Genomic DNA, 15,525 nt, shown 5'->3' on the forward strand with positions numbered 1-15,525 from the left:
TAAAGACTTGCACACGGGTGCATATTAAAATCATACCACCACCTGGGAGCAAAGACAGCCCTGGACAACGAGCCACGCTCAGGGAACATCTGGAGGACCCCACTGTGGAGGCAGCGGGGACCTGGGGAGACTGGGTGCGCCAATCTCAGTCCAGCAAGCTGGTTGCCATGACCTGGGCAGGACTTGAGAGGGAAGACACCCCTAGACCTTCGAGCCTGAAACAGAGCCTCCAGGCAATCCCAGCGAGGATAGAGGCTCCAGTCCTGCTGACAGTGGATGACGACAGGCCTGCGTGATCCTCCTCCTCAACGTCGACCACGGGGAGCAGCGGCGGCGGTGCACACCCCGAGCCCCTACCTCCAGGCCCAGTTCTATCTAATAAAAGTTTGTTAATGGGAGCAGAAGGTCTCCTGGCCCTTTAATTTACTACATTAAAGATTGTTATTTTCTTCTTTTTTATTTTCTTTAGGATGTAAATATAGGATATGTTACAATGGACAGACTCCCAGGAGCTTTCTTTTGCTGCCCATGGTGCACAGGGCATAGGGGAAGAGAGGGAAAAGGGTGGTCATGCTCAGCAAGCTTCCCAGGCGTGCAGTGGTGTAGGGAGGATGGCCAGAAGCCCCTTGGCCTTTGGTGGTTGTGCTGAAGCCACAAGCCCTGTCCCATCCAGGAAGCACCATCTGTGTCCTCCTGCCCATGTGTTGCTGCCTGGGTTGCTGGGGCAGATCCTAAGGGGCCGGGGTTGTGGGAAGCCCTGAGGAGTTGGATGTCAGAGGCCATAAGCTGCCCCCAGGCACCCACCTTGTTCCTGAAACTCGTCTTCTCTGGTGCTTTCCAGGAATTTCCCTCAGCAGATGGTTAGAAGGAGGCCCCCTGTAATCAGGCATGTAACCCTGGTCCTGGCATTAGAGAGCTGTGGGGCTGGGCGTGTGCCCTCCCTGTCCTCGGGATTGGAGCCCATCAGCCCTAGGCCGTGAGCTCAACTGCCTGGGTGTTGAGTCTTGTTCCTCTTGCAGTGGGGGACACCAAGCTCTGTGACTTTAGGTATGAGTGAGTGAGAAGAGCAGCAACCTTGAGCCCAAGAGGAGCCACAGTAAGGCCCTCTGGGCAAAGCATATTCCTGGCATTCCCAGGGCAGAGATACATGAGAGTGCAGTGGGCAACTTCAGGGTGCCACGGCTGGTTTGTGCTGGGCGACCTCCCTGTGTGCAGGGCTGGGTCTCTGCTTTGCTGTTGCTGGCCTTTTGCCATTGTGCTCCTTTGGCTGTCTGGAGAGAGGGGCAGCCCTATAAGGAGGGTGAAAGCCCCTGTCTCCAAAACCTCAGGGTGGAAATGCAGCTCTCCTGGCCCTCATGCAGCTCTCCTGGCCCTCAGCCCACACTGTAAGCAGGGCAGAGCTTTTTCCCCTGCCCCTGCGGCTTTCTGCCTGCTGCTGGCCCCTGGGGCTGTACTCAGGGTGAGTGAGTTACTGAGGGGATGGCTGGTGGCCCTGGATTTGCTGACGGGACGTGTGGGTTACTGAGGGAAAGGTGGGTGCTGCAAGTGATGCTGAGGGGACATGTGAGTCACTGAGCTGATACTAGGTTCTCAGAAGAGATTGAAAGATATGGGAGAGATTTCTCTTTACAAACAAACTCTGGGTAAAGCTAGGAACCGAGAGATGGAAGAAGCAATGCGTGGAACCATCAGATCCATAGGATAAGAAAAATGGGGGGTATGCATTAGAAGGGGGTCTGTATTAGGTGATTTGGGAAGCCTGTACCTCTCAAATACCTCCACCAATGGGTAAAGAGAGTGGGAAATGCAGCCAGAAAATTAGGAAAAAAAGGAGTCTGCATCCACTAAAAGTTTGAGAGACCCCAGGGGAATGCCCCATGGCCTTTCCCTTTATTCAAATAAAGTAACAAGACTCCTGTGTCTTCTTTTTGGATATAAACCTCTGGCGTTCGTGGGTTAATTTTCCTGACATAAGTGCCTCATGCATCACTGAGGGAAGGCGGATGCCCCGCGTGTTGCTGAGGTGTCATGAAGGTCTCTGAAAGGCATGAAGGTGCCCTGCATGCCACCCTGGGGCCATGAGGGTCACTGTGGGTGGCAGGTGCTCAGGATTGCACTGAGGTGACATGGGGGTCACTCTGCAGAGGTGGATGTCTGTCGAGTCTCTCAGGGTACATCGGAGTCACTGAGGGAACGTGGGCATCACTTGAGGGGGACACGGGCATGCCGCGTGTGGCTGAGCAGACACGCCGGTCCCTGAAGGTACCCGAGGGCCGCTGAGGGGACGTGGGCGCTCCCTGAGGGACCCGGGAGGGGCGGGCGCGTCCCCACTGCGCAGCCGCCGCCGCCGCCGCCGCTCCCGGCCGCAGGGGGCGTTTCCCGCCCAGGCGCGGGCGGCCCCGCCCCGCCGGTCCCCTCAGCCACGGGGCGGGAACTCTTCAGCCCACGGAGACACAGATCTCTGCTTATTTCTTTATTTTATTGTAATAAAAGTGCTTTATCTCACCCCGCTGGCCGTTCTCCGTCCTATCCTCTTCCCTGTCCCAGTGGGAAAGAGAGTGACAGAGCGACAGAGTGGGCACCTGGCACCCAGCCAGGGTCGACCCACTACACTCATTTTGGCACCTGAATGTGTGGTGATATAAAGTTGGTGAAATGGACGATAGCAGGAGCCTCGAGGGGCCGGGCTGGAACAGCAGAGGAGTGCAGGCCTGGGGTGGCAAAGAGTTTAGTAATGAGCCCGAAGCTGTGGCAGGAGCAGCATGGGGCTGGGCAGACCCAGAGATGTGGAGCTAAAAGTGGAATAAAAATCCGGATCAGCAGCAGAAACAGCAGGGGCTGGGCAGGCCTGGAAGGAGAAAGAAGGTGGAGGGGGGGGATTGTTTTGGGTGTCCCCTGGCTGTCACCTGTGTAATGCCCTGGCAACAGCAGCAGCTGCTGGGCTCCCACAAGCAGCCATGAGATGCTCCCTTTCAAAGGTGGTTGGGGTCCTGGTTTTCCCCTGAGGCACCCAAGCAGATGGTGAGGATCCCTCCCAGAGTGATTGGGTATTGAAAGGACCCAGTTACATGGCTACACTTGTGAGCAGAGGCTCACCCACAGTAAACAGACACAGTGATGGAAAAGTTGTGCAATAGCAGTGGTTCCTCGGGGCAGCAGCAGTCCAACACCAAAACCTTAACCATTTGCCCTTTAAGCCGTGTCCCCCAGCTAAGAGACAGCCACAACCCCACCACCTGTCCCTCCTCCCCCAGGCATGACTCCCAAATGCTCCTTTCCTTTGGCTGACTCCTTAGTGTGGGATGTAAGAGGTCTCAGCCACGTCTTGTTTCTTCATGACCTGTATTTTGCCCCTGGACAACCACTCCCTTCACAGAGTCTTCCTTTCAGATGGGAAACAATTCCCTAAAGAATCCAAAGCAAAAGAAGGGCCTCTACTTTGCTGTATTGAGATAAAATTAAATGCTACAAAACAGCTAAAATACAGAATCCGAAGAAATTTCTTAGCTTATAATGGCCCAGCTCCTTATCAAATTCAGGGATCACTAAATTTCTAGCTAAATACGATCTAACTCATTTTCAACATGTAAACACGACAGCCAGTCCTGTCCTGCTGGGTCCCAGCAGTGCCTCGCAGCAGTCCTGCACCCACGTCAGGATGCTGGCCAACACAGAGCTGTCCTGGAAACTAAGGCAGCTGACTTGACGTTTGTGCAGGTACCCAAAGGTCAAACCCAGCGGTGCTCCCTCAGGATTTAGCAGTCCTGAGTGATCTCCCCTGATGTCACCCACTCCGTGTGGCACCAGTTGCTTTCCTGTGGAATGTTCTACCTGCCCCAAGAGTAAAGAGGGAGCTGGAGAAAGAGCTTGCCAGGCTGCTCTCGATCCATTCCCAGCAATCCTGGTTAAGGGGAGAAGTCCAAGCTGGCTCAAATGTGTAAATGTAACAGCTGTGCACAGGAAGGGTCAATGGGAAGGATGATCCAGGAACCAGTGGCCTGGCAGCCTGAGCTTGCTACCGCGCAAGGCCTTGGGGCAGATCCTGCTGAGTGCCATCCCATGGCATGTGCAGGGAACCAGGGGGTCTGCTGGAGGGTGGGAAAGCTCTGTGGTGGGATGGGAACAGTTGAGGGTCCTGCTGGGGTGTTGAGGAGTTCCGTGAGCGTGTTTTGGGAGCATTGGTGTTGGTGGGTGTGTTGGGGAAGAAGTTGTCTGGAAGTGAGAGGTCTAGGCTGGAATTTGAGTCAGTTTGACGGGAGCATCCATGGTTTGGCTCAGCTTTGGTTATGGAGGACATAAGGAATATCTGTGACTTTTCCTGTTAGTGGTCCTGCTTCTCATGCAAAAAAAGAAGAGGGGAGAGCTGTAATTTACTGGCCACCTAGATATCTGTACCAGGGGGAGGATTAGCCCTTTTGCAATCTACTCAATCGTTTGGACTACTTTTGTAATACTGAGTGAACTTTCATTCCTTGAGAGCTTTAATTTTTCAGAGAATTAGGATATTATCATCCCTCCATAGAAAAGCAAAGGTTTGCAAACGAAAGAATGGCCTTTTTTTAGCCTCTGTGTAGTGTTATATTTTGTAAAGTGACTCTCAATGGATGATGTTAAGGCAAAGGACTTGCTGCTTTGAGATGGGAAGCAAACTTGCAACTCTTTCACATTCTCTGGCCATTCCAATTAATTGTTGAAGTCTGCAACTTGTAGGAAATTCTTGAGTTGAGCAATGGGGAAGCTCTCATGAATTGAGGATTCTTAAATGCCAGATCCTTCTCTGCCTTCCCCACAAAGATGTTTTATAGCTGCAGGAAATGACATCAATGGGAAAATAATTCCCACATGTAATTAATCTGACCAAGACTAAGCATTGCCAGCAGTAGCTCCAGGAGCTCCTGCCAACAGCCCCTGCAGGAAGGAGCCCAGCCCCCAATGCACGTGGGCTTTGGCTGCCCTCTGGCACAGAAACCCCCCAGGGGCACAGGTCTCTGGGGCAGGAGAAGGGCACCAGCACTGCCAGGGCTCGGCTGGGGTGGCAGGTCTGCCTTGGTGGGGACTCTGCCACACCTGCAGATTTTAGTGCTGCCAGGCCCCTGTGCAGATTCTGTGCAAGGCCCCGTGCCCTTCCTGCTGCGGCTGCGTCGGCAGCCCTGGGGGCTCCTTCTGCTGCCCTGAGCCTGCAGAGCAGGGCAGCGTTTGCTGATGGTTTGAGGCGTTCCTAAAGATCCTGTTGGGCTGTCTAAGACACTTTGGGCAAGGGATTCCTTCCAACCTGGGCCACTTTGGGGGGGATGGGGGCAGCCCAAGGGCAGGTGGCAGTGTGTGCAAGGGCCCTTTGTGACACATGGTCACCATGGGATGGAAATGGACAGGGTGTCAGAGAGCCCTTTGTGACATGTGGTGACATAGGAGCTGGCGGTGACAGGGCCATGCCACAGTGCCCAGTGCACGCGACGGGACAGGACGCGGCAGAGCGGTGCTGTGAGGAGCCCCCGCACAGCGCACTCGTTTGTGTCTGACCCGGAGCTTTTCCAAGTCTTTACTCGTACAGGTGACCTCGTGGCAAGACTGCGGGCCTTGGTGGCCCGTGGCTTTCCTGAGGCTTTTCTTTTGCAGGTGCCTGCGGGGCAAGACTGTGGGACTTGGTGACCCGTGGCCTTCCCAAGACTTTTCTTTTGCAGGTGCCTTCAAGGCCAGACTCCGGTACTTGGACCTGGAGCTTTTCTGAGGCATCTCCCATCCTTCTGGCCTCTGTCCTCAAGGTGAGACTGTGGGACCTGGTGACCACAGTCATTTACGAGGAGTCTCCAGTCATTGTGGCAGGAGCCCTCGAGACCAGACTGCAGGACTTGCTGTCCTATAGCCTTCCTGGGGCTTCTCTCTCGCAGGTGCCTTCAAGGCACAACTGCAGGACTTGTTGACTCAGAGATTTCCCACGGCATCTCTCTTTAAGGTGCCTTCAAGGCAAGATTGTGTAATGGCGGGCATATTCCTCAGCGTCTTCAAAGTGTTCAGGGGGAAAAGAAAGACAGACCCTGGACCTGCCCTAGCACAACAGCCGGAAGAGCCAAAGAAGTTCCAGCCACTGCAGGATGGTGAGTGGCAGAACTGGGCCACAGGGCTGATGGCTGCAGTCAGCTGGGCCCTGCCCCATCCCATCCCATCCCATCCCATCCCATCCCGTCCCGTCCCGTCCCGTCCCGTCCCGTCCCGTCCCGTCCCGTCCCGTCCCGTTCCATGTGGACATGCCGAAGGACAAGACAGAATAGGGGCTGGGGCTGACCCCTGGCAGTGGCCCTGCTCCATCCCCTGAGCCATCCCAGGGCTGTCCCTGCCTGGGGAGTGCAGGGCTGGGCTGTGTTCTCCAGCCTCTCCTGCAGCCCCTCAGCTCTGGCTGCTCTTTGCCAGATGCAGCCATGGAAAAGACACAAGAGCAGGAGCCTGCCCGTGGCCGCTTCCGAAGAGCAGCGCAGGTACCTGCAGCCATCCCCACCTGGGCTGGGCCTGCTGGCACTGCTCAGCCCAGCAGTGGAGCTTGGAGCACTCCATGGAACATGCCTCTCTCCCCTGTCCTTTGTTCATTCTGCACAGAGGTTCCGCAAATTCCTGCGCATTCGGCGTAGAAGGAACACCACAGCAGCAACTGAGGGCGCAGCTGAGCCTGACTGCAGGCTGACCGAGCTCCAGGCAGAGCCTGATGTCAGCCCGGATTCAGCTGAGCACTCACAAGAGTCTGACGCTGCAGTGGAGTTTGACAGGGCAAAGGCTGACATGGCAGGGACTGAGGGCATTCAAAATGATGACACCGGAGAGACTCAGGGCATCGCAAAGGCCAACAGGACACCCACTCCCACTATAAGCCAAGAGCTCATATGGGATTATTTCAAGGACCCTCGTATTTCTTCTGACGTTGTTGAGAAGAGAGCTGCTTCTTCTGAGCAGCAGGTACCCAGTCAGGTACTGGAACTGGAGGTCTCCCACGATCCTGTGCCCCCTCATGCCACATCCACAGGGCCCCCTCAGCCTTTGAGGCCAGCAGAGCATGACAGGAAGGGAAGCACTTCTTGGGGGAAGCTGGGGAAGTTGCTGCCTTGGACAGCACTCCATGTCTTCCCCATGCCTCCTCCAGGTGCCAGCTACTGTGAGGAACATTCACCAGAGTCTGGTGTCCCATGTCACTGTGGATGTCAGGCAGCAAATTGACATTATAAGGCTGGCTGAAGAACACCCTGCTGATGTGGTGCTGGCCCTCCTGCACTGTGCCCCATCGTGTGACAGGTATGGGGCCCACGTGCCTTGAGAGCTCAGGGCTCACCAGCCTTTAGGGCCCATGGCCCTGCACAGCCTGTCCAATGGGCTCTGCCCAACAGGCAGAGAGGTCCAGGAGCCTCGGGCCCCTCTGTGTCCTGAGGCTGCTGCCAGTGCTCCCTCCCTGCCCCTCAGGGCACCAGGGCTCTGTCACCTGGGTCCCCACAGCTACACAGGGCATTGCTCTGTGACTGAGACACCCCTGACACAGAGCTCTGATCCCACAGAGCTGCTGCCATGATGTGGCAAACCATAGGCTCGTCGGGACCAACAGTAGAGAAAGTGCTGCCAACACTGCTCTGTGTGATGGAGAACTGGCCCCTTTGCAGCACCTGCACCTCTGATGGAGACAACAAGGACGTTTTTCCCTTGAGTGTGAGTTTATGGAGATGGCCTTTGATCACCTGGAGCTTGCTTCCCCAGGAGCTCTCTGTCTTCTCCCTGCCTAAGGCGCTGGGCTGAAACCTGGGCTAGGGGCAGGCTCAGGGGGCACCAGGCCTGCTGCTCCCCCTGTGTCTCCCCTCAGGCCCTGTCCCATGGACACCTCGGCACTGAGCACTGCCTTGGTGTGCTTCTTTTGCAGGCAACTCTGGTGCTCTGGGTGATTGTCCAGATGCCACAGTGCTGCGAGGCGATGATGCTTTATTCCGCCCGCCTGTTTGTGGCTCTGCTGTTCCATGTTGTCATCACCACCCAGCAGATGCCACCAGTGGAAGTTGACAGCTTCTGGAAAGCATGCCGGGAGCAACACCGCCTTCCCAGCAACCCCAACAGGTGCCAGTCCTCCTGTCCTTCCCACGCCCTTGTGGCTGACGCCAGTGCACTCAGTGTGACCTGGGCTTTGCTCTGCACACAGGTTTGCAGTGCAGGCCATGAAATCTCTGCTCTGCCGACTGCGGTGTGAGAGTGTGGTCATGGAAATGGGACGCAAGCGTGGCTGGGACACGCTGCTCTGTGCTGACACCCAGCACTATGCCATGGGTCTGCTGGCCAGGTGAGCCTCACTTCTCCCAACTGCCTCTGAAATCTGTGCCCTGTGCCTAGGGTGTCTCACACAGTCCCTGTGGTCCTGGCCAGAGGGCCTCGTCACTGAGGGATGGCCAAGCAGACTGGAAAAGGCTGAGAGGAGGGTGCCCAAAAGGAGCCACTTCCCAAAGCACCCATGGTCCCTCCAGGGATTCTGGGGAAAGGCCAGATCTCTGTGATTCTTTCCTGGGAGAGGTTTGTCCCCCCGCCCCCCCACCATCAGGGTCTTGGTGCTGTTTTCCCCTGACAGGGAGATGCTCCGTGGCTTGATCCCCTTCTGTTCCCATATTGCACTCGACCTGCTCAAGTCACTCAGAAGGGAGGAGCCATGCTGTGATCTGTCCTTCCTGGCATTCCTTGTGGAGGTGAGCCCGATGGGCAGCACTACCTCACTGAGCTGCCTGCCAGCCCTGTCCCCTTGCATAGCCACAGCTGCCTGGGACGGTGCCCGCGCCCTGTGCTGCTGCCTGGGCCCAGCCCTGCCCAGTTCCAGGCTCCTGCCGGCCGGCTCCCCTGTCACTGCCCTGTGCCTTTCAGGTCCTCGAGTGCTTGGACTTGACTAAACACGGTGACAGTGTCCTTGAGATCACATCAAGGCACCTGCAGAGTGAGTGCAGGCAGAGGCGTCGCCTGGCGCTCAGAGGCCTCGTGGTGCTCAGCAAGGAACCCTCGATGGTGAGAATGGGGCAGCAGCTGAAGCTGTGCTGGGGAAAGCAGCTCCTTGGGCTGGCTGGGCTTCAGGAGCTGAGGCAGCTGCTCCCAGCTCTCCTGGCTCACCTGCCTGAGTGCTTTGGGACAGCCCTTTGGCCTCTGGGCCTGGCAGCAGCAGGGTGGGGTTGCAGTGCCAGGGCGGTCTTGGCACTGCAGCCGTTCAGGGCTTCCCAGCACTGCCTTGTGTTCCACACAGGCCATAAGAATGTGCAGCCTGTCTCGAAGCCTTCGGGAGCTGCTGGGTGATGCAGATGGAGATGTAGTTGGCATGGCCCTCCGTGTGTTCATCAGTATTCTCAAGAATAAAGACGTCATGATATGCAGCACCACTGCCCCAAAGCTGGCTCAGGCACTCCTGCTGCTCTTTGACCATGTAAGGCTCTGTGCCCCCAGACATGGGCATTGGCTGCTGCCCAGAAACTTTGTATATTACAGATTTCTGGGCCTTTGCCCAGGTGAGCCTGGGGGAATTGGTATTAAGGTATTTTTCTCTTATTTTCCTCCAGGACCACAGCCATGTGCAGTTGCTCTCCCTTGATCTCTTCTTCAAGGCGATGGACTTGGTATTGGATGAGGGAAAGAAGCCTCTGGAGAAGATTTTGAACCAGAGCCTGCTTCCACTCTTCATCCACTGCCATGATGAGAACCAGCATGTGGCAAAGGTCAGGTTTTGTGTGATGCTGGTGCATCCCTGGGAAGGGCATCGGCTTCCTCCTGTCCTGGAACCTCCCAGGCTGCGGCTTCCTCAGGGCCCTGTCACCCAGACAAGAGTCCTGTGCCCTGGGCTGCAGTGCCATCTCTGCATCTCTGCTGCTCTCCAGGCCTCTCGGGAAACGCTGCTTCGTGTGGTCGAGTTCCTCAAGAGGAGGAATCTGAAGCAGCTGATTAGGAAGGAGCAGCTATCAAAGTTTGCTGAGTGTCTGGTAAGGGCAGCCTGGATTAGCTCAACTTTGAGAAGCCCCCTGGTCCCGGTGCTCAGTGTGTGGGGCTGGCAGCTGTGGCCCCTGCCCGGTGCTGCACCCAGGGGCACCAGCCTGCGCCCCACACGCTGCTCCCTTCCCTGGGCCGCACGGCTTCTTCTCCAGGCTCCTGTGGCCCCGAGCCGGGTGCCAATGGAGCCCCACACTGGGGCTGCGGGCAGGGGCGGCACCGCGGCTCCCCGGGCAGCAGCCGGCCCTCTGCCCCCTCCAGAGCCCGGCGCCAGCGGCTGCTGGCCGGGCCTCAGGGCTGGGCGGGCACGGGAGGCCGGGGCTGGCCGCAGAGGCAGAGCCCGCACCAACCCTTCCCTCCTGCCTCTCTCTCCAGCTGGGACAGGATGAGAGGCGAGCGGCCGAGCAGCTGCGCCGGGCCCTGCCGTACCTGCAGAGCCCGCAGGAGCCCCTGCAAGAGGCGGCCATCAGGTTCATCGGTGAGCCACGAGCCCGGGCTCCCTCCCCGCCCCGCCGCAGCTCGGCCCCGGCCCCGGCTGCTGCCCCGGCAGCGGCACCCGGGCCCCACGCCCTGGAGCCCCGGCTGCCCTCGGGGCTGCTGCTGCCGGCCTCTGGCAGCCGTGCCCTTGGGCTGAGTCAGGATGCGGCAAGGGCCCGGGCTGAGCCCTGCCGGGGCGGGAGGCCGTGTGGCCACAGGGCTGGCAGCGCCGCTGGCAGGGAGCTGTGCCGCCGGGGCCCTGACAGGCTCTGTGTTCCCAGGGATGGCCGGGCAGCACCTGAGGGGGCAGAAGAAAGAGCTGCAGGCCCTCATCGAGGGTGAGTGAGGGCAGCGGGCAGTGAGGGGCTGGCACTGGGGGATCTGAAATGCCCGTGCAGGGAGCTGTAATCCGTGCATGGCTTCAGAGGGCTTCTCTCTCTCTGTGGACACCTTGGTGATGTGGGAATATCACAGAGAGATTTCAGGGATGCAGGGCGAGAGATTTGGGTGGTGATATAGTTGGGAGAGATTCGTATCCAATACCTTGCAGGTGGTCCTGTTGGCCCCTTAACTCCTGTGGCCACAGTAAGAGCAGGCTGGGATGGCCCTGGCAGGACTTTCTCCTAGGATTCCCACAGATCCGGGCTCTGATCGTGGCTTTGTACCCCTCTCTTCCAGCACTTCAAGCCCTGAGGAGAGATGACAACCCTTCTCAGACAAACACAGATCTTCAAGAGATATTCTCTAAAAGAGCTGCAGAGCTACGCTTGTCTGCTGGCTTAGGAGAACCAGTGTTCATTTAAGATGCTGTGGAAGATGAGACTATGCTGAGACCAGAAGAGACCAGCTGGAGCTCCAGGCACAGCTGATGACTTGCACAGCTGAGCCTGTGGGAAGCTCACATGGCTTCAGCCCTCTCCCCCTGCCTGTAGATAGCTCTGTCCCTGCAGCCCTCAGACACTGCCCATCCCTTCTTTTTCCCTCCACTTTCCCTCCCTTTTGATAGCTCCCTCCTTCCAGCCCTCAGACACTGCCCATCCCTTCTTTTTCCCTCCACTCTCCATCCCTTTTGACAGTTCCCTCCCTGCAGCCCTCAGACACTGCCCATCCCTTCTTTTTCCCTCCACTCTCCATCCCTTTTGGTAGCTCCCTCCTTCCAGCCCCCAGACACTCCCCATCCCCTTTTTTGCCCCTCTGCTCATCCCTTTGCTTCGCATTTCATCAATAAACAGTTTTCCTTTTTCACTTGACCTGCATCTGTGTGGAGCTGAAGGGTCACAAATCCAGAGCGCTGTGACACACAGGCCCCTCCTGCCGTTCTCTCCTGCGCCGTGTTTTGTGCAGAGACGCAGAGGAAGGAGCGCAGATCAGGCTGGAAAGGTCCCTGTGCTGAAGGCCCGGCTCCACAGCATTGTGGAGTTCAAGGTGTTACTGAAGGCCAGTAGTGGGACAAGGAGCCTGTGTGTGTCAGGGACCAAAGTTGTGTCTAAGGCCCTGCCGTGTTCCGTCCTCTGTTGTGCACGTTGAAAGGTTAATGAATAAAGCCAGGTTCAAAAACCCTCCTGGAAAGGCAAAATCCCAATTTCAGCAGCTTTTTCCACTTCCGCATTGCAGGTATTGATGGATCTACTGGAGAGGGAATGTTCATCCCAAATTTCTGCCCGTTTTTCTAGGAACACTCCAATGACAGTACAATGCCACGTGTACTGATTCAGTCTTCTGAGGTTTTTTGGGTTATTCTCTTTTGGGATTTTGGGGTCCGGAAGGTGGGGAGAGAGGCAGGACACAATCCAGATCCGAAAAAATCCCATACAGCACTGGAAATGAGGAAAACATAGTGGAAACAAGAAGAAAGGAACTGGGGGAAAAAGGATTTTTAAGAAGGAAAAATAGGGAAAAGTAGGGACAAAATTCCAGACAAATCCACTGGTAAAGAATAATTTGGAGGTGGAATAGGAGAAATTCCAGCCCAGCAGGCTACCAGGGCCTGGGAGGGCCCAAATTTTTTATTTTATTTGGGAACTTTTTAGGGCTTTTTAAAAATATTATTGGATTTTTTCCAGGAAGATCACCTTTTCCTTTCTGATGGGACTGGAAGTCAACTCCTGCTACTGCAGTGCTGTTTTTGCCCATCCTCATTCCTGGATATTCTTAGAAACGTCTGTAAAACGGTGAAAATGATGATGGACTGTGGCCTTTTTTCATTCTCAATACTTGTGATGCTATTGGAGTGAAAAGAAGAGGGGAAAAAAAACAATAAAAAATGGGAAAAAATATTTATAAATCAGAATTTTACCATCTACCAGTGCCTGGCTTTTTGTTACAAAGCTTATTAAAAAGAAAAAAAAGGTGTTTGCAGTGGGTGACTCCCTTCTGAGGGGAACAGAGGGCCCCTCATGCTGACTGGAGCCATCCCACAGGGAGGTCTGCTGCCTCCCTGGGACTCGGCTACGGGGCATCACTGAGAGACTTCCTGGGCTGATCCAGCCCTCTGGTTATTATCCACTGCTGCTACTCCAGGCTGGCAGAGATGAGATTGAAAAGAGGAGTGCCAGGGCAATTCAAAGGGACTTCAGGGCACTGGCTGAGTGGTTGATGGGGCAGGAGCACAGGTAGACTTTTCCTCAGTCCCTTTGGTGGCAGAAAAGAAGTGAAAGGAATAGGGGAGCCCACATTATCAACAAGTGGCTCAAGGGTTGGTGTCATCGGCAGAATTCTGGGTTCTCTGCTCACGGGGCAACTTTTCTGGCACTCGGCCTGCTGGAACTGGATGGGCTGCATCTCTCTTAAGGGTAGAAGAATTTTATCTTATGAAGTGGCAGAACTCACTGAGAGGGCTTAAACTAGGTTTGAAGGGGGAAGGGGATGCAGCTGGGCTGTCTGGAAGCAGGCCCAAGGGTGGTGAGCCTGAGGTAGGGGTGAAATCAGTAGCCCAGCTGAGGTGCATGTACACTGTAATAAATGAAATTCAGCCAAATTTATCAGTAACAATTTTATTGAAAAATTTGCAAAATCAAATGATGAAAACAGCTACAATCACAGTCAGCTTCGAGCTCAGGATCGGCACTGGGTGAACTCTGAACCAGCCTCTGTCACACTGATTCCCCCAAGTTCACCGCCTGTCTTTTGGAGAGATGAGTTTTGATACAGTTTTTACAGCTTGAGGCTGTGCAGTCTCAGTTTTTTCTTTCTTCTGAAGTTTGTTGCATATTCATATTTTCTGTTGGTTTTTTAACTAAGTTTCCGAGAAGGGAGGAAAAGTCTGAGTAGATTTTATGAGAGCTGAGTACTGAGATGCAAGGTCCGGAGAATTTTTCTGTTGGATTGTTAACGAAGGTTCCGAGAGAGGGGCAGAGTTACAGGACCTGGGTATTGAGATGCACAGTTGTCCTGGGGTGATTTTACCTTTAAGATAGCTTTGGGAGCTGGGAGGAAGTTGAAGCTGGGAGAGGCTGATAAGAGTTTTTCCTCTGACCAATTATTGGTCATTTCTGAGAATTGGTGGTGGTTTTAACCACTGAGAAGTGAGATCAACTTGTGAACACCACCTTAAGATGTAAAGCCAGGGTTCTTTTGTTCTCTTTGGTTTCTGGCTTCTGACGAGGTCACAGGGCTCTGTCTCGGTTTCCCCACCCCACTCCAGGCTGGACAAGGCCACAGAGGGTGGGGGGAGAAACGGAGCCGGCCTGGCTTGGTTTGCAGTTTCTGCTGCTGAACTGAAACCTGACACCATGAACATCTGCAGCTTTCCAAGACTTTAACTCTTTTACTACTTGGATGAGACTGACAGATTACTCCTTTTTCCCAGAGAGAGAGAAGGAGGAGAAAGAGATAGATAACGTGAAGAAGACATCATAAAACCGTCAAAGACAGTGAAGAAAAGAGTTAAGTTTTAGATGAGGAAGAGAGAATAAAGAGATGCTTTAATTAAGCTGAAATATTTTTCTATTAAAGCTATGGAGATGGACAATAGTGTTCTGAAAAAGAGCTCCTTTAATTCAGAGCATATTGGAAGGAATAGAGTGGTTCAAAGTGTGGATTTTGAGTAAAAGGTGGAGTAATTGTGATACAGTGAAGTGCTGGAACAGAGGGGAGAAGTAATTGTTGAAGATTTGGAGCCTTGAGAGGCAAAGAGAAAAATTTCTGTTTCCAGGGAGGCTCACAAAAACCCATGAAGAGAACTTTTGCCTTTTAATCCTTAAAAACGACATCCCTAGACTCATTGACCCATAACACACCTCAGAGCGATGTGAAATGGGAGGAGTGAACTGATGACAGATTTCCAGGCAGCTGACATCAGAGAAATAGAAAGCTGTAACAGAAATAGTTTTCTTGTGAGAAACTCCGTAGATTAGCAGAAGAAAACTTCTGCTTCTCTACAAAGACTGATGAAAAGACTCTAGCAGGAATTGGGACTGTTTTAAACACCAAAGTTCCAAGTTTTTTTGTCTCTATGTTGTCATGTGAACAAGGGAATGGTTGGGTAGTGAGGGAAAAATAGGGGTTTTCTGGAGGTTATTCTAGTTTTCTTATTCCTGTAGTTTTGTTAATAAACTTCATTTCCTTTTAAGTTTTAAGCCTGTTTTGCTCTTGTTCTAATCCATATCTCACAGCAAGAAATAAGGAAGTTTTCTAGTAATTTTTTAGTTACTGCTTTAAAACCACGACAATGTGAAAGAACAATTCCTCTTCTTGGTTTAAGACCAAAACTGCAACATTTAAAGTTGTTTTATTAAGCCGTGGAGACAGAGAGAAGACTGTGGACTAAGGCAATGGCTGAGGTTGCTGTATCTTAAGGAAGAGCTATCAGTACCAAGTTGTTACTCAATTTTTTGCTGCTTTGGGCAGAATATTCAAAAGATAGACAACTTCTGACAAGCAGTAATCCTTTCCTTATACCCCAAGTATTTGGATGCTTCAGGACATTTATCACAGCTGCCAAAACTGGATTCACAACCTGTGGGTTTCAAAAGGAGAGCGAGATTTTGCCTGTTCTTGCTTTGGGAAAAGGGGAAAATATTCTCATTCCTTCTTCTCTTTCTTTGCCTACATCTTTTTCACCGACTTTTGACT

The 15,525-nt window shown here is 54.0% G+C and overlaps 3 protein-coding genes across 4 annotated transcripts in view; 2 read left to right on the top strand and 1 right to left on the bottom strand.

The window, feature by feature from the left end:
* Positions 1-15,525, bottom strand: part of LOC147646363 (uncharacterized) — a 183,930-nt gene that overhangs the window by 53,504 nt on the left and 114,901 nt on the right. The window lies entirely within an intron of this gene.
* LOC147646364 (maestro heat-like repeat-containing protein family member 7) overlaps positions 5,432-15,525 on the top strand; it is a 195,784-nt gene continuing 185,690 nt past the window's right edge. For both annotated transcript variants that reach the window (XM_086873526.1, XM_086873529.1), the window contains exon 1: positions 5,432-5,551. The gene's annotated coding sequence lies outside the window, so the exon portion shown is untranslated. The remainder of the gene's footprint in view (positions 5,552-15,525) is intronic.
* Positions 5,548-11,702, top strand: LOC147646365 (maestro heat-like repeat-containing protein family member 7). The gene is made up of 16 exons (XM_086873522.1): positions 5,548-5,762; positions 5,954-6,095; positions 6,409-6,473; positions 6,592-6,957; positions 7,130-7,278; positions 7,536-7,683; positions 7,892-8,082; positions 8,165-8,302; positions 8,585-8,699; positions 8,872-9,009; positions 9,242-9,418; positions 9,552-9,707; positions 9,867-9,968; positions 10,351-10,453; positions 10,734-10,790; positions 11,131-11,702. Exons 2-16 carry the CDS (start codon positions 5,978-5,980, stop codon positions 11,253-11,255), a joined length of 2,148 nt encoding a protein of 715 aa, XP_086729648.1. The 5' UTR covers positions 5,548-5,762; positions 5,954-5,977; the 3' UTR covers positions 11,256-11,702.

The sequence above is a fragment of the Cyanistes caeruleus genome, unplaced genomic scaffold (assembly GCF_971803275.1).
Source record: "Cyanistes caeruleus unplaced genomic scaffold, bCyaCae1.hap1.1 HAP1_SCAFFOLD_100, whole genome shotgun sequence".
NCBI lineage: Eukaryota > Metazoa > Chordata > Aves > Passeriformes > Paridae > Cyanistes > Cyanistes caeruleus.

What these genes read in the sequence shown, in the direction of transcription:
- LOC147646365 (XM_086873522.1), top strand. Translation starts at nt 5,978, where the DNA reads ATGGCGGGCATATTCCTCAGCGTCTTCAAAGTGTTCAGGGGGAAAAGA. An exon ending in TGTGCCCCATCGTGTGACAG is followed by an intron (nt 7,279 to 7,535) that starts GTATGGGGCCCA and finishes CTGATCCCACAG; the next exon opens with AGCTGCTGCCATGATGTGGC. An exon ending in GGCGGCCATCAGGTTCATCG is followed by an intron (nt 10,454 to 10,733) that starts GTGAGCCACGAG and finishes CTGTGTTCCCAG; the next exon opens with GGATGGCCGGGCAGCACCTG.